Source organism: Pipra filicauda, unplaced genomic scaffold (assembly GCF_003945595.2).
Source record: "Pipra filicauda isolate LSUMZ 115617 unplaced genomic scaffold, ASM394559v2 scaffold310_size866816_pilon, whole genome shotgun sequence".
Lineage (NCBI taxonomy): Eukaryota > Metazoa > Chordata > Aves > Passeriformes > Pipridae > Pipra > Pipra filicauda.
This window is the reverse complement of record NW_024104433.1, coordinates 667,509-693,346: the sequence shown is the minus strand read 5'-3', so window position 1 is coordinate 693,346 and position 25,838 is coordinate 667,509. Positions and strand designations below refer to the sequence as shown.

The following is a 25,838-nucleotide window of genomic DNA, read 5'->3' as shown; positions in this document are numbered from 1 at the left end:
TGATAGGACCCATACATTTGGATTTAATTAAGAGATAAAATAAATATTTATGTTAAACTTCTTTTTGATTGCACATTTGGTATTGGAAGTTACATGGTCACAGAACATGAAATAAGTCAAATACTTTTTTGATCTACCAGCAAACTCTAAATACATCGATAAAGAAGCCACACCAGGCCAAATAGATTACTACTTTCAAGTAAGTTCATGAAAGTTTCCCAAATACTGTTATACAAAGTTACACATCCATGCTGAGTTATTCATCAATGTGTAGCAAGAGTCTTGCAGTAGGCCAGGATTTTATCGGCAGATAACTGGTGGAGGAGCTGTGTGGTGTGATTAAAAACTCCGGTTTGGAAGCATTATCATTGAAGTACTTGTAAAGTCTGAACAGGAGACTGCAGTCCTCGAAGTTGGGAAGAGCAGAAGGAAAGAATGAGAATATTTTTCCATTTTAGAAATGCTGAGGCACAAAACACAGTTGGTTCTAGTACTTTCATACATGAAATCCTTTCTCCTGTATGTGCATCATGTGTAACCGCAAAGTTTGTAAACTGCTGACTATTCGTCTCTGGTGTCCAATGAGTACAACTCCAATTCTTCTAATGTCACTGCAAGATAGAAAGTTTCATCTTGGATGCAAGTATAGTAAAGCCTGTTGTACACAAAAGAATATAAATTTATGATGAACTGTTCTTTTTTTACCTTCCTGACTGGAAAGCTGTAAATGTTCAAGTTTTCTTGACCTGCCAACTTCAATTTTTTAAAGACAGTCATTTAAGAAAAAGAATCTAATAAAAAATATGCAGTTAGAACACTGGGGCTTTTGTGATAGTAACCGTCAAGTAATTTTTCCAAGTCTTGAGGAATAACCTGGAAGGTGGGTTCTTAAACGCTTCACATTTTTAGTAATGTTGTAGTAGCAAATGTTTCCTACTCATATTTGCAAAACATTGGGGCTGATACACTCACTACTGCAGTCCCGAGACAGAAATAACAGACAGAGGTTGTGCTTCTGATGATTTGGGGAATGGTAGTGAGAGATGGTCTAAAGTCAAACCAGCAGTGAATCTTCCAACCTGACCCAGATTTCCCTCCCAGTTTCCCTTCATCTCATCTAGACCTGTGCCCCAGAGCAGGGAGCTCACCCACAGAGCTTTGGCAGGAATTAAGTCAAGAACCCTCAGAGTTCACCACAATCCACTAGTTTAGTTGTTCTGTAAACATCCCCAGCTGCAAGATGCTGAGAAAAGACCACAGAGGTGATGAGGGCAGGAAACTTCAGATACGCCTTGTCAATTGTGCAAATCCCACACTGTGACATACACAGACAGTGCTTGTTTAGATATCCTAAATGTTTGAGGATGCAGCTGCTAAAGGAGCTCATGGGGTGAGGCATGACCTTTATGAGCTTCAGATTTTCAGTTCAAGATACCTGCCTCTGTATCCTCCAGATGAAGACCCAATGGATAACTGGCAACTACTATGTATTTAGGCTTAATGTCCACGTGGGGGATGATACACGACACTTGAGATCAGCAGGGGCTGGGCAAAAATACTGAGAATCTGAGAAGCTAAAAGCAGTCAGCTAAAAGAATAAAGCTTTGTGGTGGAGAGTAGTATTAGAAATGCAAGACCAATGCTTGGCACTTATCAAGGAAGGCCTGATAAAGCACAGAAAGAAGCCAGCAGGTCTTGGGTAATGGAGGTTATTTGAAGAAAGAAGGGATCTTTCAAAAGATTGAAGTAGTATCTAAAGAAAGAAAGAAAGAAAGTAGAAAGGATGATAACCTTAGATTATCTGTAAAAGCACAGTAAGGCAGGCTAAAAGAGAACTTCAGGAACAAACAGAAAAAAACCCCAACAAATGAAGTAATACCAAAAATAAAAATCATAATAAATATTTTTGCAGACTCACTGGGTACCAGAAGCCTACCAGAAAGTTTGTAGAATCTAGTGATGATTTGAGTATAAAAGAGCTCTGAAAGACTGGCCACTGTTGGAAGACTAAACCATTTATTTGTGTTGGCATTCACTGCAGAAAAAATTGAAGTGACTCCTCTGCCAGATCCTTTCTGAGGGACTTGTGAAGTATCTGTCTGAAGTTGAGGGGAGGTTATAGGACAAACTGAAAAACAAGCAAAAACCCACCTCCAAAACGAGCCTATATTTAGCCAAGAGTTCTAAAAGATGGAACAGTGGAACAAGGATGAAATAGTGGAATCACTAACAGGGATGTGAGAGCAGGAGTTTATCAGCTGTGTTCCACACGCTTAAAAATTTCTTGGTGCCTGAGACATGGAGTGTGGTGCCAGACAAAGTGTTTCCAGGGAAGATCTGTGGAGCCACAGACCTGCGGGTCTGCAATGACAGGGCATAACAGAAACTACAGTAAAGCATGGAATTATTGGATGCTTGGATAAATGATTTACCTGACTCACCACGGCATTTGCAAAGAAAAGTTCTGTTTTAGAAAATTACCTGTTTCCAGTGGAGCATAGGTATGGATGAAGGTGATTCATTTGATACACCTCACTTGGCTTTCCAAAAGCTTTAGAGGAGATTCCTTATGAAAGCTTTATAATGAAAATAAGGGGCAATTATTACGTAACCCAAGGTGTAGCAAAATATGTAGCATAAGGTAGTCTGTGTGTGACTATATTACAGGTTTAAAGACAGGAAGTTAGGAGTTAATTGTCAGGTGTTACAATGTTGTTATTGATAGAAATCTGCAGGCACCTATGCTGGGATAATGTTGAACATTATTGTTCAACAAATCAGTAAATGGTCTGGAAAAACAGGTGAGCACAGAGGTGGAAAAGTCATCTGGTGAGACTGAATTGTTCAGGGTAGGAAGGGAAAGGAGTGCCTGTGAAGAGTTTTAGAAGGATCTTAGAAGACAATGACTGTGCCATAAAGCAGCAGCTGAAATTTACTGTGGGTGAATGTGAAGTGACACACACGGGAGAAAACCAGTCCTTACCTCCCATGGACAACTGGTGAATCTTAACTGACCCCATTATTAATACAGAGTATCCCAGCATCAAATAAAAGATTAGGAATTAATGGGAAGAGAATAGAAAGTAAAATAGATCCTATCAGCATGCTACCATATTAATCCATAGTTTGCCCAAACACTTATATGGTGGGTGCAGGGTTTTCATTAAAGAAACAATTGAGTGGTATCAGACATGGTTGAAAAAGGGCCTCAAGGTGTGGAACAACTTCCTCATGAGGACTGATGTGGACTTGATGATAACCATAACAAAGTAAGAAATTATTTTTGCCATTGACTTCAGTGGTCTAGATCAAAACTGATTCCCCAAGAAACACACTGCCTGGTCTTGGATATATTTGGTGTTGTCACAGAATGAAATTATTGGTTCTGGGTCTCTTCATCATATATTTCTCTTGTGTTGTTTTGGTAAAAATCTGTATTTGTCTTTTGTTAGTTGAGGTAGGAAATGAAATGAAAGCCCTGCTCCATACTTCACAATAATTATGTCACTGCAGCATCCAAACAAATTCAGATTGATTAGTTACTGTAGGGATAATAGATTACATACTTACTCAATATTCATTCTTGAGACCATATCCAAAGTTGTGAAACCTGCTGCCATGAAGTTATTTTTATACTGACCCATTTTTATGGAGTCCAGCCAGTCACTGACTGACACAAACAAAGGATATTCTGGAACTTCACCAGGTGAATCTGGCATTCTGTAAAAAACAAAACGCAAAGGTTACCAAAGTAGTACAAAATATGACACCCAATTTACTCTGGTAGACATTGTTTTTACTGAAAGGCAGAAGGAATGAGAGAGGAGCCTGAGCTGTAAAGGTCAGATATAAACTGAAGATTTCTTTAACCTGTTGTCTAAAACTTATAAATCACGTCAGTCTGCCAAGTTACACTACTTAAACAGAACATTTTGTTAAAGAACTGCAGCTCAGTAACAAGCTGAGGAAAAGGCCTCTCCCACTGCTCTTATTTTTGTTCCCACAGAATGTTTCTTTACACATCATTGTGTTCAGGATTATAGTAATTTGTTAATGCAGTAGTCAAAGTAGAGGACAAAGAGAATTTAACATGACGTGCAATTTAAAAAATTAGAACACCATGAGATGATTTTTACATTTATCTACAACCCCCCCGCCCCCAAATGGCTCCTTAGTGTGATACCATTATGCTACAGGAACATATTTTGTACTACTTTGATTACAGCATTCAAAAGCTCAAACTCACCCTAAAAGCAGCAAAAAGAACAAAATGTTATATCTTTGCTTTTACATAGAATTATATAGAGTAGCAAGTAAAAAATGAAGGAGCTAATTTAGTCACATTTCCGTTGGAGTTCTCTCCCCTAATATTTTCCATATATCTGGGATATATTTATCTGCAATAAACAGAAACAGAAAGATGGGGGAAAAAATAAGGATTCCAGTTTTGGGGCATTTATTTCTATTCTTCTGTTGTGTACCACACTTGGGAGGACTCAAAACTTCAATTGACTTCCTACATTTTGCGTAGAGAAGCTGTATAAACATAATGCAGAAAACAGGCACACTGCTGTTTATAAAAGCTTCATGTTAGCCTTTAGGAAAAGATAGCATTTGTTTAAAATGAAATTTTAGACAGCAAAAGCCAGCCAACATTAACTGATGGAAGAGGACTTAATGTGCAATGTAGGAAGCAGCAGAGCCTAATGTCTTAACATCCCGTTTCACTCACACATATTCAAATACGTTAAGTACACTGATTGTCATTTGTACTGTCAAAATGATAGAGGGAGAAACTGAAGGACAGGAGAACACTGTTAGGTACAAACTGAAATTAAAGACCTACCAAGATCCCTTCCAATCTGAATTACTTTATGTATAATTCTGTAGAATAACTGCTGACCTTCTAATTTACCCATAACACAATAATCATTCAGATTGACTGCATCAAGCATTCTCAAATAATTGGAAAAAACCTTGATTTCCCGAGCAGTTGAACTCAATAATAGTTCAATAAGGCATAAGTTTTTTAGATCTTGAGTAATGTTGTAAAATAAAAAGAGATAAAAATACATTACTCTGATGCTAAATAAAGTGACCCAGGTACAGGTAGCAAGTCATATATATATATTTATATATCTATATATCTATATATCTATATATATGCACATACACATAGAGGTCACTAACTCTAGTGGATGGACATTAAATCCAACAAGTCCCTATCAAAAATTTGTTGTGGAATAGTAATAGCACAATTTCTTATTTGGTCACTGTTGCCATTCTTCTGCAGATAAATAAAGATTTAGCAAGCTAAGACACAACTGCTTTCTGCAGGATATTACTCCAAGGCAGTTCAGAAATTGCTTGAGCACTGTTAGGTGGAGAGACAGGCTGTTGACTAGAGAAAAAAAAATTACAAAGAGGAAGCAAGCACATAAGAGAAACACCAAAAAAATTAAAAAAACAGGAACAAAGAGATTCACAAAGATTATGGATATAGACAGTGTACAAACAGAGATAAAAAACCCCCAAACCTAATATAATCTGCATGAGTTGAGAAAAAAAGTCCCTTTACGGTGTATTAACAATAATGCAAACATTAAAAGACACTTAAAGTTATAACTTTCTGAATCCAGGGCTTTGTGGCTTTCTCCCAACCTAAAACACATAATGATAGCCACTTGTGGTATATATATATATGAAAAAAAAGTACCAAAAAGAGTCTTACACAAGTACATCCTCCACTAGGGTGTGAAGGGTGCTTGGATTGCGGATCAATTTGTCCAGGAAGCTGACAATGTCACTGAATTTTGGACGGTGGTTCCTCTCCTTTTGCCAACAGTGAAGCATTAGTTGGTGAAGAGAAGCTGGGCAGCCCATGGGAGCTGGAAGCCTGTAGCCCTCTTCAATAGACAGGATAACCTAAAGAAATACAGTGCACACGATTACCGGGTATTAAATACTGAAAGGACAGTGGGAAGCTGACAATTAGAAACCAGTGATGATAAATAATTAATGGCACAACCACCCTCGCTTTGTGCATTGCTGGGGCCTCACTCAGGGGATCAGGACTGGCAGGAACGTAACCAGAGTAGACACAAAATGTTTTGTAGGCGTATGAAACACAGTAGGCACTTTTTTAGGCTCTCTGGGCACCCTCTTCAAACAGCTAAAAAAGGAGGAGGAGAATAAAGAACTATCAAATAGATAATTTTCATCCACTTCAGGTTGACTTTGTACTGAAGGGAGTCACAGGGCCACAAACTAACCTGATGTGGCCACTGCTACCATCACGCTCTAATATTTGCATCCTGACAAAGTGCTGGTGTGTGGCAATGTCACAATACAGTCAAGCACTAAAACACCTGACAACTTTACTTGGTGATGACATGTTTCTGCTGACCCTTAAAGTCTGATTAATTCAGGCAATGTCCCACACACTGAGTTAACAGTGACATTATTTCACACAGCTTCCCTCAGAAACCTGGGTTGTGCAAGGTGTTTATGACTCAACAAAAGTTACTGAAATTGTGGTATTACTGCATACCTTAAGGTATTCAGATTCAGCAGATGTAGGAAACATGTTTGGTCAGGATTTGGAAAGAAACAGGTCTAATGTCACAGATAAATCACATGTATGAAAAATTGCAATTGATCAGAGTTGAAGGAAGGCTCGTTTTTAGTAACACTAAACACTGAACACTAAAGTAGCAAAACACATTGTCTGAAAAGAAGAGTAGCAGCCCTGCCTGACAGGAAGTAGCAAAAGTAGGTAAGATCCATGGGAAAATTCATGGTTTCATAAAAGCTTACATGGATTCATTCCATGTAAGATTTAAAAACCAAGAGGAAAGGTCCCTAGATTCTGCAATGAGTGGTGGTAGCAGTGGGGATGATGATACAAATTACATAGTCAGGATTTTTTGCATAAAAAAAGAATGGGAAGCTACTAAGTGGTTGACCAAAAACAGAGCTAGGGATAAGACCAATTCATAACTCTTCCACATAAAAATCCAACCCACGCTAAATGTTTTCTAATGTACAAAAGATTGTACAAAATATTTCTAATAAGGCACTGCACTTAGGAGAAGCAGACCTACAGCATTTATACCCACTCTGCTGTAAGGAGACATCCATCATTTCCACACAGAGGTATGTACATGCTGCAGACATATTAATGCAGCTGGAAGGGGGTACATTAAACTGTTTACAGCAAATCAATGTTTTACAGCACTAGCTCTGGCTTCAATATATTCAATCTTATTTTCCTGGAATATATCCTCGTTCTCTGTTTGAATTCTGAATTAATGCCGTTGGCTCTGCTTAGCAATGCCTAATGCTTATGCTGCAAGCATTATGCAAATAAAATAAGAGTAATGAAGCTATGTTAGGACCTTAGCTCCCCTCCATGGCATGGCAGAAAATGGAACAAGGCTTTTGTGGCTGTGCACAGCTGGCTGTTTGACTTTTATAAAATTAGGTGACTTGGTCCTATGTAGGGTTTAGCCCTCTCGTATCCTGGTAAAACACCCATGCAGGAAAAAAAAGTGTTTGCAATATGGATTTGCACAGGGTGAGTTTTAGACCCGCTGGGAAGTCTGGGCTACTCCAAAGGCAGCATTCCTTGCTGTAGGGATCTCTGAATTTGCTTCACCTGTGGGTGTTGACAGGTCACATACGTGCAGGCAGGACTGGCTTTGCACCCCAGAGGTGACACCAAGCAGTAAATGGTTTGTCAACACGCTGATCCTTCCCTCTGCCTTTCTGGCTGCTTGTTGGGATTTATTTCAACTGTGCAAAATCCGTTTGCTGGAATAGCTGCCACAGGAAAAAGTGCCACCGGATTGCCAGGGAAATATTTGCCTCAAAACCTTGCCTGCCAATAACAGATAAGCTCCCGTAGACCCGGGGTGGGTGAAATTCAACCCCATGTACGTGAAATTTTATTCACGTTTATTTTTACATTTATTATTAGTGTATCTCAAGCAGTGGCCTCATAAAACACGGGTACTCATGACAGTGAGGGATACAGCCGAGTTGACACTCACTAAAGAGGTAATCTTTAGCAGCCCAGAAATGCAGATATCATAACCTTTACATTTAACTGTACCTGTTGCAAATGATGAATTTATGAAATGTATGTTGTTTTTAAGGCAACAGGAAACCTGCTCTACTTTCATGAGACATATTGCATTTACTGGAAACAACAATAGAGGGCTGATGAGTTTTTTTTCTGAAATAATTTATTCAGGAAAAACCCAAACCCAACTATAATTTTCCAGGCATATTTTCTCTGACACACTCTATTATAACATATCTTTGAAAATGAAGTTACAGTGCATTTTGTTTCCTCTCTTGTTCTAAAGGAACATTTCAGTATGAAGAGAAATACCAGCTGGTTCTGGGATAATTATAATTTCTCATTGATAGCAGCACATTTAAAAAATAAACTGCAAATATTGCCTCATTAGTATCTCTTGTGAGGCAAGTATTATTTTTAGAGTCTAAGAAGCCAGAGTAAAGATGTGATAACTGTATAGTACTGCAATGGGAATCAAGTCTCAAAGGAAGATTTTTTTTAGTTCCTTATTTGTGTTTTTATATATTTTTTTAGCTCCTGCTCTGCACCTATCTTTCCGAACAGAAGAATTAGATACCTGAAAGGGAAGAAATACTAAATTTTTCTCAGTAATATAACATTATATATTATATAAATCTAAAGATAATACATGTTCACTCATTTGAAATGAGTTTTTCCTTGCCTATTTAAAATTGATGAAACACCACATTAATCATGAGATGGTCTAAACAACTGCATCTACAAGGAGGACACAGCAGCAGCTTTAGCAATGGGTGTGACCCTTTCCAAAATGGCAAATCAGTGCCCCACCTGTTTCAACATGGAAGAACAGGAACGTGAGCTTGGTTTCTGACAACAAAAAGGCTGATCACTGCTCTCTGGTTCTGGTTTTGTGGCAAACACTTGATGGGTATCAAATGGAAAGGGAATATTTTTTATGGTTAACGTAGCTAATTATTTCCATGCTTTTTCATGCTTAGGCTTTTGTTTCTATGAAGGGGACCATTTTTTTAATATTTTTGTATACAGATGATATTAAACACTGGAGCCTGTTCAATACCTCTTATCATTTTTTTTGATGTTAGACATTGTTGTAAAGCTTGACCACAGAGTTAATATTTAATGTTAATTATGATTGTCTGAACAATATAAAAATACAATATAAAACCAAAATAGTTTGAACAATATTTTATGGACTGCTACATAAAATTTATGCATGTTTAATTTTGAAATAATTAGAAATTGGCAAAAATGGCACCTGAAAATAAAGCTGTAATCTTCCTGATAGTTTCATTATTAACAGTAACATAGAGTCTTGCTTTCAAAAGTTAACTGACAGATTTTTTAATGAGACTGAGACAGAAGAGAATCCATAGGGACATTGTCCCTGTGTCCTCTGACATCTGAAAAATCTACCAGAAGGGAGAGGCAGCTGCTCCTGCCTCATGGTACAGAGCCAATCCCAGGCACCTGCCAAGTGTTCTGATATCTCTAAGTTGAAAGAATTATATTAGGATAAGGTGTTTTTTTTACTATTACAAGAAACTTTCAGGAGTGTAAGGAGTTTTATTCTTCTTGCTACAGTACTTTTCTTGCATACCAATTGCAATCCATTAAGTATTCTTTTTTTTTTCCTTTTCTTTTTGAATCTTGTGGCTCTGCAACATGCACTGATTTATAGAGTGGCTCTAACAGGTGTCCCAGGAGACTTCACTCACAGCTGTTCTACAAACCAAATGCATGGAATATAAATCTTCCTTCCCTCACATGAGCATTAGCAAGCCAGGCTCTTAGCACAATCTGTTCATCAGTACACTAGTTTCATTGGAAAGTCCAATATCTTGGGTAATGTTTATTAATTAAGCAATAAGACACGACAGACTGTGCAGCAGCCCTAATTAATGGACACCTCTGGTGCCTGCCACACATCTAAGAAGTGCATTAATCAGCACCAACACAGGTCGGAAGTGACTTACCACAATAATAAAATGGTTATTTACTTACACGAGAACATTTCTCAAGCTTAGTAACATTTTTAAGCCTCTGCATTGCACCGTGTGAAGTACTAAAAATTTTATGAGCGGCATTTTCCAACTCAGTTTCCTTAAGTTCGGCTTCCACATCCTTGCTGAGGAATGTAAATGGAGAACACTGGATTTGCAAGGGTGTGGAGTCGCTCTGGCTGGCACGGACCCAGTGGACACCTGTGAGCAACTGCAGTCTCAGAGCATCAGACTGGGTTTATTTAGGTGGTAGGTATCAGTTTAACACTCCTCATATCAGCTTGAGCTCTGTGCTGCCTGGGTGGCTCCCCTGATTTTATTGCTGTGACTGAAGGGTCAGCGATTTGTAAGATGGAACATGAAAAATAATCCCCCAGAAAACCAGACCCAGCTCTGCAGAGCTTATACTTGGAAAACTTTTGTTAATTTACCAAAACCCACCCAATTCAATCAATACAATTCAATCAATAGTTTACTGCTATCTAAGTAAGAATTTTACTATGATCAAGTCTCACTAGGTGTTGTAATGTTAATGTTACCAGACATTTTGTGGTAGCAGAACTGTACTCATGCAAGACCTGACTGACTGCTGTTTGCATACTGTGCTTTTATGAATCCATTTAGTGCTTGCCCCTCTCTGTTACTTTCCCTGCCATCTGTACAATATCACTGTCCTTTGAAAGTCCTATTATTTCTGCAAAATAAGCTCCTGTGAATTCAGGATAATTTTTTGTGCTAAAAGAAATGTCCCAGTATCCAGCAAAATAAGCTTTACAGTATGTCTAATAACTTGAAATTTCCCAGTGACACTTTAAGTCACTAAATGTATGTAGAGGGTCACAGGTGCCCACTGTTAACATTCCGGCACGAAAAGCCTGTGGGTAGGGCTCTGGAGGAAAGGAGTCCTTTGTGCTGGGAATTGCTGAACTGCAGGGAAAGCCCCCAGGAGTCGGCATCATTAGCATGAGCTGCATCCACAGGGCCTGCAGCATTATTCTGTTTTAGCAGATACTTCTATTTTGGATGTAGGAGTAATTAAATGTTGCTATCTTCACGCTGTAGCTGATTATTTAATATATTCTAAATTGAGAGTTTACTTTATGAATTCTCACTGCTGGCATGGCCTTGAATACATCATAGGGTTTGATAGAAGGGAAGAAGACAGGCTGAAGTCAGCTTCCAAGAAAGGGAGAGGCAGCTGGAATGAAGGTCAGTGTTATGCACTACTCATCCCTGGTGACTTGGACTTTATGTGAGGGCCCTACCAGTCATTCTAACCCTCTTCTCAGTAGGTGAATAGTGGGGATGAACAGACTTGACAGAAGGTCTCCCTCTGCCCCCATTCCTAGTTGGTGGTAACAGCCAAGAGGTGTGCTGGGAATGGGCCTGGTGTGAGGAGAAGGATTACCATTACAAAGAAATAAAAGAGGTGATGGCAGTTGGGTTTCTCCCTGAAAGTTGATCCAACACCAGATTAAATCACTCACAACTGGAATAGAGACTGAAATTCCCTGTTTACAGCACAAGATCAGTAGGACACAATGCCTGTAGTGGGTTGACCCTGCTGGATGCCAGGTGCCCACCAAAGCAGCTTTGTCCCTCGCCCTCCTCAGCTGGACAAGGAAGAGAAAATACAACGAAAGCCTCGTGGATCAAGATGAGGGCAGGGAGGGATCACTCAGCAGCACCTTCATGGGGAAACCAGACTTAACTTGGGGAAAAAATGATTTAATTTGTAGTAGCCAATCAAATCAGAGTAGGGTAAGGAGAAATAAAACCATGTCTTCAAAACATCGTCTCCCTACCACTTCCTTCTTCCCTGATTTAAATATACTCCCAATTTTCTCTGCCTCCTCCTCCCCAGCGGCACTAGGGGACAGGGAGATGGGGGTTTTGTCAGTTCATCACATGTTTCTGCCACTCTTCCCTCCACAGAGGGAGGACTCCTCATGCTCTTCCCCTGCTGCAGTCTGGGTCCCCCGTGGGGTCACAGGTCCTGACAGCAAAATTGTTCCAGCATGAGCTTATCTCTCCAAAGGGAGGGCTTCCTACAAGGTCACAGCCTCCTTGGGGCATCCACCTGGTCTGGCATGGGGTCCTGCACAGGCTGCAGATGGATCTATGCTGCATGGTGAGCCTCCACAGGTTCCCTCAACATGGTGTCCATCATGGGCTGCAAGGGAATCTCTGCTCCAGACCCTCTTTCTGCACTGACCTTGGTGATTGCAGAGCTGTTCCTCTCTTGTATTCTCACTCCTCTCTTTGGCTGCAGTAACACAGTTTTCTTTATCCCCTTCTTAAATATGTTATCCCAGGGTGTTACCACCATTGCTGATGGGCTCAGCTTTGGCCAGCAGTGGATTGCCTTGGAGCCAGCTGGCATTGACTCCACTGGAGATGGGGGATGCTTCTGTCAGCTTCTCAGAGAAGCCAACCCACTACCAAAACCAGGCCACTCAAACCAAAGCATCTTCTTCCCTACCTCCTCCTCAAGCTGCAGCCACTCCCAGCTGCCCATCACCTGTGGCTGGAAAAACAGACTGGCAGAGTTAGGGAGGGGTGACCTTGCAGTTTGGAAGCACTGGCATTGCACAGAAGCCAGGCACTATGGAAGGGCCAGCTTTGCTCAGAAATATGTCTGGTTTCATGGGCTTCTTCCCTGGAGATACTCAAAATCTGGTCACAGACGGCCCTGAGCAAACTGCTTCAGCTGACCCTGTTTGAGCAGAGGGGCTGGACTTGGCCATCTCAAAAGGCCCCTCAACCTCAGCTATTGTGTGATTTGCTAATTCCTTTTCCCAGCTTCTTGTTTTGTTCAGTCTTCCATTAAAAGAAGGCTCCCAGTGAAACATTGCATCTCTTAGTTTGGGAAGGCAAAAGTTTGAGGCTGCGTGTGCATTTTGATGCAAAGTGCACTCCATGCAATGCAGAGTAATCAGGTTTTGCAGCAGCACACTAATGATGAAGAGGCTGATATTGCCATGGCTGTGTTCAGCTTTGTTTCTGATGGAAGATTACCTCAGGAATAACACCCTCTGCTATTGTATGGCTGCTAGTTTTTTTCTGTTTTGGATGGGTTCGGTTGGGTTTCTTTTCTTTTGTTCCTGAAACACTCTGACTTTATTTTTTTAAATGAAAATCTCTCTCAGATCCTTATCCCCAAATGACTGATCAGCCTTAACAAGCAACCAGACTTGCAGAGCTGAATAACTTAGCAAGAATTATAAAAACAGCCATCTGGGAAAAGTCTTGTCAGTTCTTCAGAACCAATGCAGAGGTATTCCAGGCATATATGTAAGAGAGGTTAAGGTGAGTTGGCTGATATTCCTCATTTTGACATAGAGATTGATGGCTGGTGTGAAGACTGAGTATACCAGTTTGAGCTGTCATGGGGATCCATCACAAAAGAGAACCTGTGAAAATTTAAATTGTGGTAGAGAACCCCCCCACACACCATTTCATGCTTCTTTTTCTAGAACAAACCTTCCATTTTACTAGAAATAAATATATATATATTTTTAATTGTGAAGGCTTATTTGGCCACCGCTTTTGGAAAAAAAAAGTCAGAGGAAAACATAACTTAGATATGAAGTAGGACTGTTGTCCTGCACTGTGGTTAAGCCTATATGTAGACTTAAGGTGAAAAGAATGTGCTGAATTCTTAGAAAGGAGAATTGGCAAATACATTTCTCATGGCAGCTTAATTCTTTTAGAATTCAACTGTGTATGCCCATTGAAGGATACTGTCAGACTGTACTGGTCATAATGGGCCATCATCATCAGAATAGTTCCAGTATTCCCATAAGTTTTGATTTACAGCTTACCTGAGAACTACATCAACCCGCCTGTCTGATGCAGATTCCCAGGGATTTGGAGGAAAGCCACACATAACCAGCATTAGAGCCCGGCAAGCTGGCTATGACTCTTTGTAATCTGTCTTTAATCCATGGTAGGAAGCTAGGCAAGCTTTTAGTTAGAGAGGGCCAAGTCTTCTGGCTGCATAAATGAACTGTCTCCTTGAAGCTGACAGAACGATGGTGACTTAAATAAGCTGAGATTCCAGCCCAGAAAGGGAACGAGGTGGCAAAGCAGCTCAGGGAGCGACAAAACTTTCAAGGAACATCTCAACAACTTGCAGATTGATTCTGGGCATTACTTACATCCTGGTTGGACATCTCCCAGTACGGTCTCTCACCGTAGGACATCACCTCCCACATGACAATCCCGTAGCTCCACGCGTCGCTCGCCGAAGAGAACTTGCGGTAAGCTATGGCTTCAGGAGCAGTCCACCTTATGGGGATCTTTCCACCCTGGAAAACATGTTGAAGGCTTGTCAATATGACCAGAATAGGGAATGGCACATGTTTAAAAGAAAAGAAAAAGAAATAGTATCCTGGATGCTGAGATTCTACATTTTGACTTCTATCAATTTGCCTTGTCAGTTTGCTGCAAGTGGAAAGGAAGAAATAAACTTCTTTCAGAATCGGATAAAAATTTAGTTTCATTTGTAGTCTAATTCACCCAAACCAGCATTTTGTGAAACAAACCAAACCTCAGTTCAAAGAATAGAATGCATTTGAGATAATTCATGTGTTTAGTCATATAATTAGTCAGAACTCACTCTTTGATTGAAAACATCCCAAGCCTGAAATTCCTAGTTCATTGACATTTAAAATTTTACCTTATATGAAACAGAAGCATCTGCTGCAAAATGGAACACTGAGAGCTCTTAATACTATTATGTAATCAGAAAGGAAAATATAGGCTTTCCATTTAGCTTTACATTTGGTAATGTCTTCTAATTCTTGCTGTGCCCTTTAAATATCCAGCTAAATAGCAAACCAACTGGGTTTCTAATAGGTATTTCTTTAGAATATTCAATGGTTTCATTTTGCAGCTTTCAACTAAAAATCCAAGTGCTACCTCAAAAAAAAAAAAAAACAAAACCCAGATCAATCTGGAAATCAATCACCTTTTCTCTGACATTAATTCTTTAGACCATTGAATCTCTTCTATTCTCCTGTAATAATTTATGTATGAAAACTACATTCCCATTTCAGAGAAAGGTATTTCCTCTCCAGAAACGTTGCCCTTTTCAAAAGTATATGTTTAATATCATTCTCATCGAACTCTTTAAAACAAGTAGAGGGTGAGAGCAGTGTGCTGAAAGTGCCACTAGATGGTAGAAGGAGGCAATCAGTAGAGCTGAGCTCACTCGGCAGCAGTTGCTTTCAACAAGCAGTAACAGATTCTGCTCAGCGTTATAATTGTATTTCTGACAGAAACAAAAGAAGAAACGAACTAGAACATCCGTCTGGCAATTGAAGAGAAGCCAAAGTTAAAAACAAGTATGTAAATCTCTGTTCATTTGCTTTGAATATATAAAAAATTGTCCTTGAATTGTTAAGGCCTCGCTCTGGCTGACTGAGAAGCTGTTTGTTGTACCAATAAATTGTTCAAAGGCCAAGCTCTGTGTCTGTGGTGATGTGTCACTAAGCCAACTACTCCTCTTTGACTCTCAGTTGCTGACAAAAAATGCGTGGTTAACATTTATGTTGTATCACAGTAGCCAAGATGTCCTTTGTACCATGTTACATATTTTGCAGCTGCTTTTTTAAAGCCTCTGCTTCTTCACTTGTGGTAAACTGACTTTAGCAGTAGGAAGGTAAATGTAATTCTATATTTTTTGCCCGAATACCTCCACTACCCACCTTTTCCTAATCCATTAACCTAGTGGTCAGATCACTCCTCTGGCAGGTCAGAGGTGCAAAAGGCTTTATGCCCCCCCCTGCTGTGTGTGATGCTCTTTGTCCCTTCCTGGTGCAGCTGTTCTACTTGGGAAGCAATTACAAATGCTTTTTGGGTACCAGCATGAAGAAACGGGGTGACAAAGGAGAGCTGTGATAAGACATTCCTCAAGGAAAGACGAGGCTAATTTCTTGTTTCTTCCCCAGGAAATGCTTATATCTTCTAAAGAAATTGGGTAAAAGCACTTGATGTTTGATCTCGTGGTCTTGTTGCAGTGGTGTTTTGGTTGGATATGCAAGTCCAGGCTTCCTGAGGGAGTGGAAAAATTAGCTATTCAATGCCCCAAATGTACACCTTACACTGGAATGTCCAATCAAAAGGATGTGTCCTCTGAGAAACAGCCAGTTTTAGGGTCTAACTGCAGAGTATAGTTCAAAGGATCTCCTCATAACATAAAGTTATGGGCCTTATCCTTTTTCCTGGCTTGGGTTTAGTCCTTTATTTCTAACTTACATAATTCTATCCTTAGTTTCCCGGCTTCTGCAGGTTTTTGGGGACATTAGTTTCCTGGCCTGCCACATGGTCATGGTAGGCATTTTAACTCCTTCTTTGGACCTGGATACATGCAGTTTTTAAGAGTTAAACAAAAATCATGGTGATCCACATCACAAAAGACACTGCCCTGACAATCCTAAACACCCTCCCTCAGCAGCAGCACTTGTTCCAACACAGGAGTTCACCATCTGAACCTTGTCTTACCAAGCAATCCCCCTTGGTCTCTTTTGCTTTATCCCCATTCAAGACACTTTCTGGACTGTAGCACCAGTATTTGAGGGAGGATGCAGAAGAAAAAATTTCCATACTTTCTTTCCTTGTCTCAGATCTTATCAGATCTCAGAGGATGACAGGTTAAAAAAATGTCTACCAGCTTAGGTGGTTAAGTTACTGTAAGACTTTGTTTATCAAGACAAACTAATAAATCAACAAATTTTCTATGTGCCAGATTCCTAATCTGGAGAGTTTTATTAATAATTCATTATTTTTTTAATTTTCATGAAAATTCTTATGTTAATAATAAAATACCTAGTTGTAGGGAAAATACAAATCTGTAAATGAAAAAAAGAGTCATTTGGATATTTATAGATTTTGCTCTTAATGTTTATAACATAGTATGAATAACATAAGAGGAAAACGGTCTTTAAACTGTACCCTTTTCATAAATCTGATTTTGTATTCCGAAATTATACTCAAAAGGGAAGGCATATCTTGAGCAGCATTTGAAGCTAGCTTTGTGACTACTGGCTAAATATAAATGAGTTTTAAAGAATCTGATCAGACTCTACAACCAGTTTCATGATGCAGCTTTACTGACTGATCCCTTTTGGGTTGAAACAGTAGTGGCTCATTGAGTGTGAAAATGAGGCTGGAGAACAGAATCTTAACCAAATTCAAGGCAGTTCACATTCAAGGGCACAAGATGTGTTCAGTGTTGTAATGTAAAATAAAATTCTTTTGTGCTGGCTCCAATGACAAAGTGAAGCAAAACCTTTCAAATTTTTCCAATGGATTCATCTTGTGTATGAAGATGTTATGTTCATAAAAATGTAGATTTCAGTACTTAATTATGTTTGCAGAATACCTTTTTATGCAAAAAGGTTGTTTTATTTGTTGGAAAGCCATTCAAAAGGCAGAGCTTGCAATGTGACTACCTTAAGAGATGTATATGACTGAACAGCAGTAATAGCTGCTCATGCATAATAAAAGAACACATAAGGTTTAGAGTAGCTGAAAATATATTTCCTGTTTCTGATTAGAGTAATAAACAGTGTTACTGATATTGGATATGCCTTTTTACATTTTGATCTAACTGGGAAAATAATAAATGCAATACTGTTTACACAACGCCTCGCCTTCAAATTAAGGTAATTTATAAATCATCTGCACTGTACTACTACAGCAATGAAATCTGTCACAGCTGCCCATATTAGAAAGCCCTTATGCAAGTCCATTTTGCTTTTATTTTATTCTCTCTCTTTTTGGGGGTGGGTAGGAGGGGCAGAAGGGGTATTAGGAACCAAATTGTTTTTCTGCATCTTCTCATACATTAATAATGGTATCAGTGACAACCTAATTTTATTTCCACGTAGTGAAATAGCTCTAACTCTGCTATTCGAATGATTAGAATTCAGCCTTTTTTTTCCCTCCATGCTGCCAGCTGAACAGTGTCTATCTCCTGATTTTTTTCTTGATTGTAATTTAATAAGCAATTTTACCGTGCAGTGTCAAGCGTCCCCTTGGAATTAGAATATTAGGCTCACATTGCTTAGCTTGGAGAACTGCTCAGAGACCAGCCCTTGAAATGAAATTTGCCCCCTCACCCACACCTACACATGCTCACTTTCTCTACAGAATTGACAACAGCACAGTTTGGCACACATTTAAAGGCAGAATTGGAACTACATGTTGCAAAACACCTCATTCTTTACCTCAAACTATGCATGAAAGAATGGCAGCCTTCACAAAATGTCATCTCTTCTCTGAGCTGACAACACTAAAAAGTGCTTGTCATCTGTTATGTGGAAAAACTACAGGGAGGCAACTGACACTGAGTCCCACAGGCCATAACTGCATTTTTGCCACGTCTCATTTGATTTTTTTTCAGATTTTACATGTTAGACATCTTTCTGAAAACAGGAGGTATTAACAGTTCCTTTAATTAAAAATCTAAACATATTTCAAAGCTCCAGCAGAACAGTGTGCCTGGCAGCTGTGGCCCATTATCCTACCCAACAAAGGTTGGGATATATCAGCAAACTCAAAATGCCTGATGTGAAGAATGACAGAGAGGGCACAGAAGTAAAGAAAGAAGCCTGTCAGATGCCCAGAGCTTTTGGCATGCCCTGCTAGCTAATTAAAGTGAGAAGTGATGCCCCTGAGAACCTTACAAAGCTGAAGGTAAGGTGGGTGAGCTGCTGCTCCATGTACACAGGAGCAGTCAGGAGCAGAGTGAGTGTATCAGGCTCATCATGTCCCAGAACCAGCAGCAATGTGAAATAAATGCCTGTTTCTGTTGAAAAGCCTGTTCTGTGTTTTCCTTGAATGACAGACACCGCAGAGCGACTGTCACAGAGCTGGCAGCAGGTTTCCTAAATGCTGAGGACCAAACCCATCAGTTCCAGATGCACAGACATCTAGAACTGTCTAATCCCAGGAGAAAAGGTACTGAACTATGTGCACCATTAGTCTGATCTGGCACAGAAATTCCTATGCATCTGTCACTTACTGTTCCTTTATGTATGGTGTTACTGAATCATGTAATAATTTTCAATGACACAAGTATAGTATCTGTCTTTTTCTCTACCCCAAAATGACAGAAACATGGAGGAAAAAAAAAAAGAGCTTCAAAGTGAAGAGAGACAAATGTAATGAAAGAGATTAGTTTTAAATATTGGACATAATTCATCATTCTGTACAAAAACCTTCTGCCACTTTACTGGAGCAATGTTTTTATTTGATGCTCAATTTTTTCATGTGCAAAGCTGCAAATAGCAGAATTTAACATCCTCAAATCATAATTTAGAAGTATTCAGAATTATTGACAGTCTTCTCTAGTGTCTATTGAAATATCAGAGAAACTACATGGCAAGATAACAAAACTGCTCTGAAAAGGCATTTCAGAATTTGTGCTCGTTATGCCCAATTCCAGTCAGCTCTACCAGTCTTTCATTTCCCTTGGAATTGAAATGAATAAAACTCCCTGATTTTCAAAAAGACTAGATTTGCTTTTAATTTCTGGGAAAATATTAGTTTTCTTTCAAACATCTTGATTAACAATGCCGAAGTTAAATATGTGGAACTTGATTTTTTCCTCCTAAGTTAGCTATCTGAATTTTCAGAACAAGTTATTTTTGATTTTGAAAATACATCAATTTTAGTGAATATCAACTCCTATACTGCACATCTATTTGTGTCCTCCAAAAGAGGGAAAGCTGTTGATGGGTGGAAAGCATCAGCACCTGAGATATTGGCAGAAATAAAACAGACAAGATAAAATGTCTATCCACAGATCATCAGAAACACTTCACATTGACCAGCATTAATATCAGTGGTGAATCAGGATGCTTCTCCAAAATACTCCACCTCAACCTGTCATTTTGTGTCCCTAAAGGCCATCAGATGGATGAATTGAGTAGTGGGGTACACACATGCAAACCTCCAGAAAGACAAGATATACGCTATCCTATAATATTTTAGATAAAAAATTAAAGAATTAAAATATTAAATTTCTTTGCTAAAAATTAAAGAATTAATGAAGTCAAGAACACCCTCTACACCAGCAGAGATTCTCATTAGCAGTAGCAGCACCATCCTTTTCCTTTGAAACAACACACTTCAGCATGCACTCCCTTGCCTGTTCTGAGGCATTGATCTTCACTTGGGCTCAGAGATCATAAGAAGGCTGATAAAAATGCATAGCTTTGACCCTCAAAATCCACATAAGTGAAATGGTAGTGAATATTTCTGACCACTTACACCTGTCCTGCATTTGTATTTTCTTGACAGCGCAATTTAAAAAACTCTATAGAATGACAAAGGTACGGCAAATACGAGTGGTTAATGCCATTGCCTCTGGTTTGTGTAACTAACTGGACTGTGCACACCTTTTCTTGTCAGACATGATGCCTTTATCTACATGGGGCTCATTGAAAACAGACTGATTTTTGCCAGAAATATAAGTTTTAAAATATTGGTTTGGTTTTTAAATGAACAAAGTAATTTGTTCCAGAGATCAGACCAAAGCCAAGGAGAATCCAACAAATCCAAACAGCTTCAATCCAACAGGTCTGGGGCTGGCCAGCTGCTCTGTTGCTGGAGCAGGGATTGATGGCTCCAGGCTGGGGTGGAACAGGGTCCTGTGCCTGTGGGGAGAATTCCTAGTGGAGGCCAGGCAGGCCAGTAAGGACTGGTGGTGTCCTCAGAGCCCTGGTAAGGACCGGACAAGTGTACAAAGACAGATAAACACAAGTATTTGCAAAACCTCTTTGAGATTGGTCTTTTGAAAGGTAATGGTGAGACAGGTGGGGCCAAGGAGTTTCATAATGTTTTAGAGAGTGGGACTTTACATTTCTTTAGGATTAAGAATGCACCAGTGAATTTTCCAGTATTGTGTGCTGGGCCCCCAGTCACTGAGAAACCCTTTACTTCTCTGAAATTAAATATCAGAAACATGCATCTCTACCAAATCCACTTTAGAAACTGTAGCACTATTTGACAGCAATGATAGGAAAAAAATGTCATTTTTCTTGAGACTAATATTTCTGGCAAAGATCTATCTCTTTTCAAGAGCATCAATTCCAAGCTATCTGCCAGCTGTGTCAGCACAGCTCACATTACAGCCGGAACCAATTTCTTCCAAGTTACTCCTACAGAGTCCTTCAATCTGCACATCCAGCCCCATCCACTTTGCTTACACAAGTACTGCTGCTATCCAAGTCAATGGAAAAGGTGAAAAGGATTTGTTCTGAGATGCTTATTTGAAGGTTGCCTTATGTTGCACAACTCTGTAACAAAGGAATTTGCTACAAGGTCCATCCTTCCAGCAGAACAGAGTTGGCAAACACAAATATTTCTCTGCACCCAAGTAGTTTAAGTTGAGAAAAAAAAAAAGATGTTACTGGGCACTGTCCTTCCTTAAAAGCACCATGGAAGACTTGTCTCTGAAATTATGCCCCCAACTTGCCCAAAGCTTCACGAAGTGTTTATTATTGGATCAGAAATAAGATGTTACCATGCTCTGCTTGAACACTTCGTGTCATTATCTGTCATTAACGATTTCACAGCTAGTGATTCCCACACTCACATCCAGCTGACATGCACAGCAAACAGTTCCCATGCTTCAAGAATCAAGTGGCCTCTCTCTGTGCTGCCATAATGCCCAGATCTTTCATACTCTGCTGCCTTGCCCCCAAGCCCCCTTGCCATAATTCCTTTCACACTATATGATTTGAAGTGGTCAATAGAAACTCAGAAGCATATGGAAACTTGAAAAATTGAGGCCATAGAGAAATGTATTTAAATGTAAAATTGACACCATATAGGCTGTAGTATTGTCTCCAGTAAACATTGTCATAGCCCATTCTTTGGGATGCTGTACTAGAGAGAATGCAGGAATGTATATACTGAATTCATATGCAGATTGTTCTGGAGATTTTATTTATCTAAGGCTTCTTCAAAACTTATGCTAGAAACAGGTTGGAAACACCACAAAAATTAGGCTTTTCTTTTAAGAGTTACAGTGCCACAAAGATGATGATCAGAATTATTACGAGGCTGAGCTACTCTGCAGGTATCACTGCTTTAGTTTTCACCCCAGCTGCTTCAGGAAGTGCAGAGGAGAATTAATATCTTAGTAACTGATGGATTAAGTTTTCTGCTCACATTTTTGTTAGGTGACTTTTCATTTCATCCTGAAGGAGTTTGCTGGTTATTTAAGTTTCAGTCAATTCATGGATAAGTAGCTGGTCAAAAGATAGGAAACAAACAGGCAGAAAGAAAAGGTCAGTTTTTAGAGTGGCATCCCCCAGAGACTGATGCTCATGTCCTGCTGGCAATGTACGTAGAATTCATAATACAGGCAGGACTGTGAACACATAAGATTGTGCTGGCAATCCAGAGGCATCCATGGTAGTAAAGATGATGATGATTGACCACAAAAACTGGCCAAAGGATCCTAGGATACTGAGTTGAAAACTGATAAAATGCCACAAAATTCAGTGTCATAGTGATGCACACATAATAAAATGCTCCTAACTTTACATAACAAATAACATGGCTCCATACTGAGCTATCACTGTTCAAGGTAGATCTTGTGGTTATAACACAGAGAGGTGGCCCTTTAACACTATCAAATCCCTTCTCAAAAGCAGACTAAAGGGAAAAAATGGAATGGAATTATAAAAATAATGAGGAAAAGAAAAAAGCATGGCTTTTTTGGATATTCCTGCATACTACTTACTGATCCCACAAGGATACATTGAATCACAGAATGTGGAAGGGGCCCTCAAGAATCACGGAGTCCAACCCTTATCCCTGCACAGGATCATCCCCAAGAGTCACACCATGTGCCTGAGAGTGGTGTCCAAATGCTTTTAGAACTCTGTCAGGCTTGGTGCTGTGCCCACTGCCCTGGGGAGCCTGTTCAGTGCACAACCATCCTCTGAGTGAAGAACCTTTTCCTAATGTCCAACCTAAACCTCACTTGACACAAGTTCAGGCCATTCCCTCAGGTCTTGTCACTGGTCACCACAGAGAAGAGATCAGTGCCTGCCCCTCCTCTTCCTCTCACAAGGAATACTGACAGATCTGTAGAAAAAGACAGGACGGGTGATAAAAAGTACAGAATAAAAAAAAAGTAAAAATGGTCCATACAATCCTGAATAAATGGATCAGATAATAGATGGAGAGCAGAGAACCAAGGTACATCAAACATAAATGGCAAGTAGTAGGTTAAAAACATTAACAAAACCATTTTTTTTAAAGAAACATTGCTGTGGGATGTCATGGACTCTAAAAATACAAACATCTCCAAAAGCAACTCGGTAAACTTACAGAAGAAATGTTCATGACAGATATTACACACGAAGACCTCCCTCTGATTTAAAGAAGTCTTTGAGCCACAGACCACTAAAAGCTCGATAACCCAAACTAAGAATGCATCACGTGCACAGCGTGTGCACTCTCTTATTATGGTCCTGCTTGGTATCTACTATTTGTTTGCCTTTTGGAGACAAGCTTTGCAGCTCACCAGCGTTGTGGCTGTCTGAGTCAGGCTGTTATTCTCTTCCTATGATTTCTGTTCACTTGCAGTTAAAATATAAACACGTGGTTAACAGTGCAACTGGAAAAAAAGTGGGTGATGCACATGTCAACAGCGTTTTGGCGAAAAGGAAGTTTAAAAACATTAAAAAGTTAATTTTAAAGAAAGTCACCCAAACTGAGGTGTTCTTTGATGTGAAACTGTGATTGTAGATGGCTATCTGAAAGATCACAAGACATCTGTTTTTTGTTGTTGATTCTCTCTCTACATTTCTATGTCTCTATCCATGGTTATGGATATCCTTTGTGACCAAACCCTTTGATAAAAGAAAATAAACAGTTCTACTGTTAGTAAGTTTTAGCAAAGGAAAAACGACCAGGTACTAAGGAGAAGAATCTGGAAAAATATTGCCCTGAGATACTGGGGGCTGACTACTGGATGAGCACATGGAAGTCTTATGTATACTCCATAGAGACATGACAGTGTCTTGTAAAGATTTGGGTATCATATCTTTCATCAGCAATAAATAATTTCAATTAGGAAAAAAAAGATAAAAAAAGGAATAAAAGCACTCCCAGACTGTTGGAAAGCATGCAGGTTTCATGTCTCTAAGTGAGCCCATACTGCACAAAAATATGGTTTATATATTGTAGGGGAGATGAGAACAGATGCTAATGAAGGTGAAGCAGCTGAGTCCAGGGCCATGAATCAAGAAGCGTGACAGGGGCCAGGGACCTGTCAAATACTGGGCACCATCCTGTCCTCCCATCTGGGGATGGAGAGAGACAAAGATGAGAGATGGGTTGCCATCAGGATGGGCAGTGAGGCTTGTCAGAGAAGAGGGTGGTAACCAGCTCTTTCTCCCACAATAAGCCAAAATGCTCCCAGTGCCACCCTGCTGGTTTTCCAAGAAAATGAGGTGTACAGGCTGCAGCTGCACCCCCAGCACGTCCGTGTGCCAGCCAACCCCCAGGCTGGCACCTCTGAACCAAGGGCAGTTTCAAGAGACATGGATGGTGGAAAGGCAGAGACAGGAAAGACATCAAAGGCTGGATCAAATCACCTAAACATGGGTCTGGTGTCCCTTTAGGCACTGTCACTTGCTCACTAGCTGGCACTTGAGGAAAATGCAGGTCCCCCACTGTGTCATGTCTGCCAGTTCTCTGCAGGGATCTGTTTGCCCGTGGTATCCCAGAGAGAATTGGACCTCTGCACATGGGCAGCTGATCCCTCATGTATTTTCCACATATTTAATGAGAGCCACAACCAAAGCAAAGCAGAGATCACAGTATTTCTCCTGATGGAAGAGCTCAATATGCTACCACACTTCTGGGCCAGGCAGCAGCTCTGGGGCCGATCAGGTTGCACAATTGCAGGCACAACAAAAGTTACCTAGCTGGCCAACATTTGGACTGCTAGGGAGACAAGTATATGGATGTTGAAGACTTGTAAGTGGTTTGATATTGTATGAGGCCACAGGGACATGGAAGGGACCAAAGCTTTACCAAGGAAGAGGAACTGGTAGAGCACAGCAAGAAGCTGGAGGTACTGTGAAGGTGCCGTGGGAAGATTCTGAGAAGACCAGAAGTTACACTGTTGGGGTTGCAGAAGACAGCCTGAGAACTAGAATAACTGTAGCATGAAAATGCAGTTGATGTCTGTAATGGAGCCCTAGGAGAGAGGGTGTAATTAATTAGCTTCTGGTGAAATAAATTTTTCCTTGTCTTATCACAGAAACGCATCCAGTTGCAGCAGAAGATACAACTCAGCATTATCATACTGTGACACAAACACAGATGAAGCACATCACCAAAACATTTCAGAGCAATGAACACACAAGAGTAGTTCTCAGTCCAAGTTAGGGCTGTTTTACCACAGAGTTTCTCTGAGATTTCTATTTGGTTTAGTGACATGCTGGTATTGTCCATAGATCACTGCAGCATGGCAGCATGCAAAGCGTTGAACGATAGGATGACCAACTGTTTGATGATGAATACTTTGGCACAGAAATGTGGTGGAGCCTTCCTGTGGATATCCGCATTCAGCTACATCAACAGCTGGCAACTGTTTGAATAAAGGGCACTGAACATCAAGGTAGTTTCTACCTCACCATCATCAACGACTTAGCAGAACAAAGTAATAACTGATGCAGCTCCAGTCACACTAATGGCAAGGCCAATTTAATATA

The 25,838-nt window shown here is 39.9% G+C and overlaps 1 protein-coding gene across 6 annotated transcripts in view; it reads right to left on the bottom strand.

The window, feature by feature from the left end:
• The window catches only part of LOC113988882 (ephrin type-A receptor 6), a 441,232-nt gene continuing 415,394 nt past the window's right edge, over positions 1-25,838 (bottom strand). For all 6 annotated transcript variants that reach the window (XM_027722867.2, XM_027722865.2, XM_027722870.2 and 3 more), the window contains 4 exons: positions 14,247-14,396; positions 5,732-5,925; positions 3,571-3,720; positions 1-611 (listed from right to left, as the gene is read on the bottom strand). In XM_027722867.2, the coding sequence (XP_027578668.1) occupies positions 497-611; positions 3,571-3,720; positions 5,732-5,925; positions 14,247-14,396 (609 nt within the window). In that variant the 3' untranslated portion in view covers positions 1-496. The remainder of the gene's footprint in view (positions 612-3,570; positions 3,721-5,731; positions 5,926-14,246; positions 14,397-25,838) is intronic.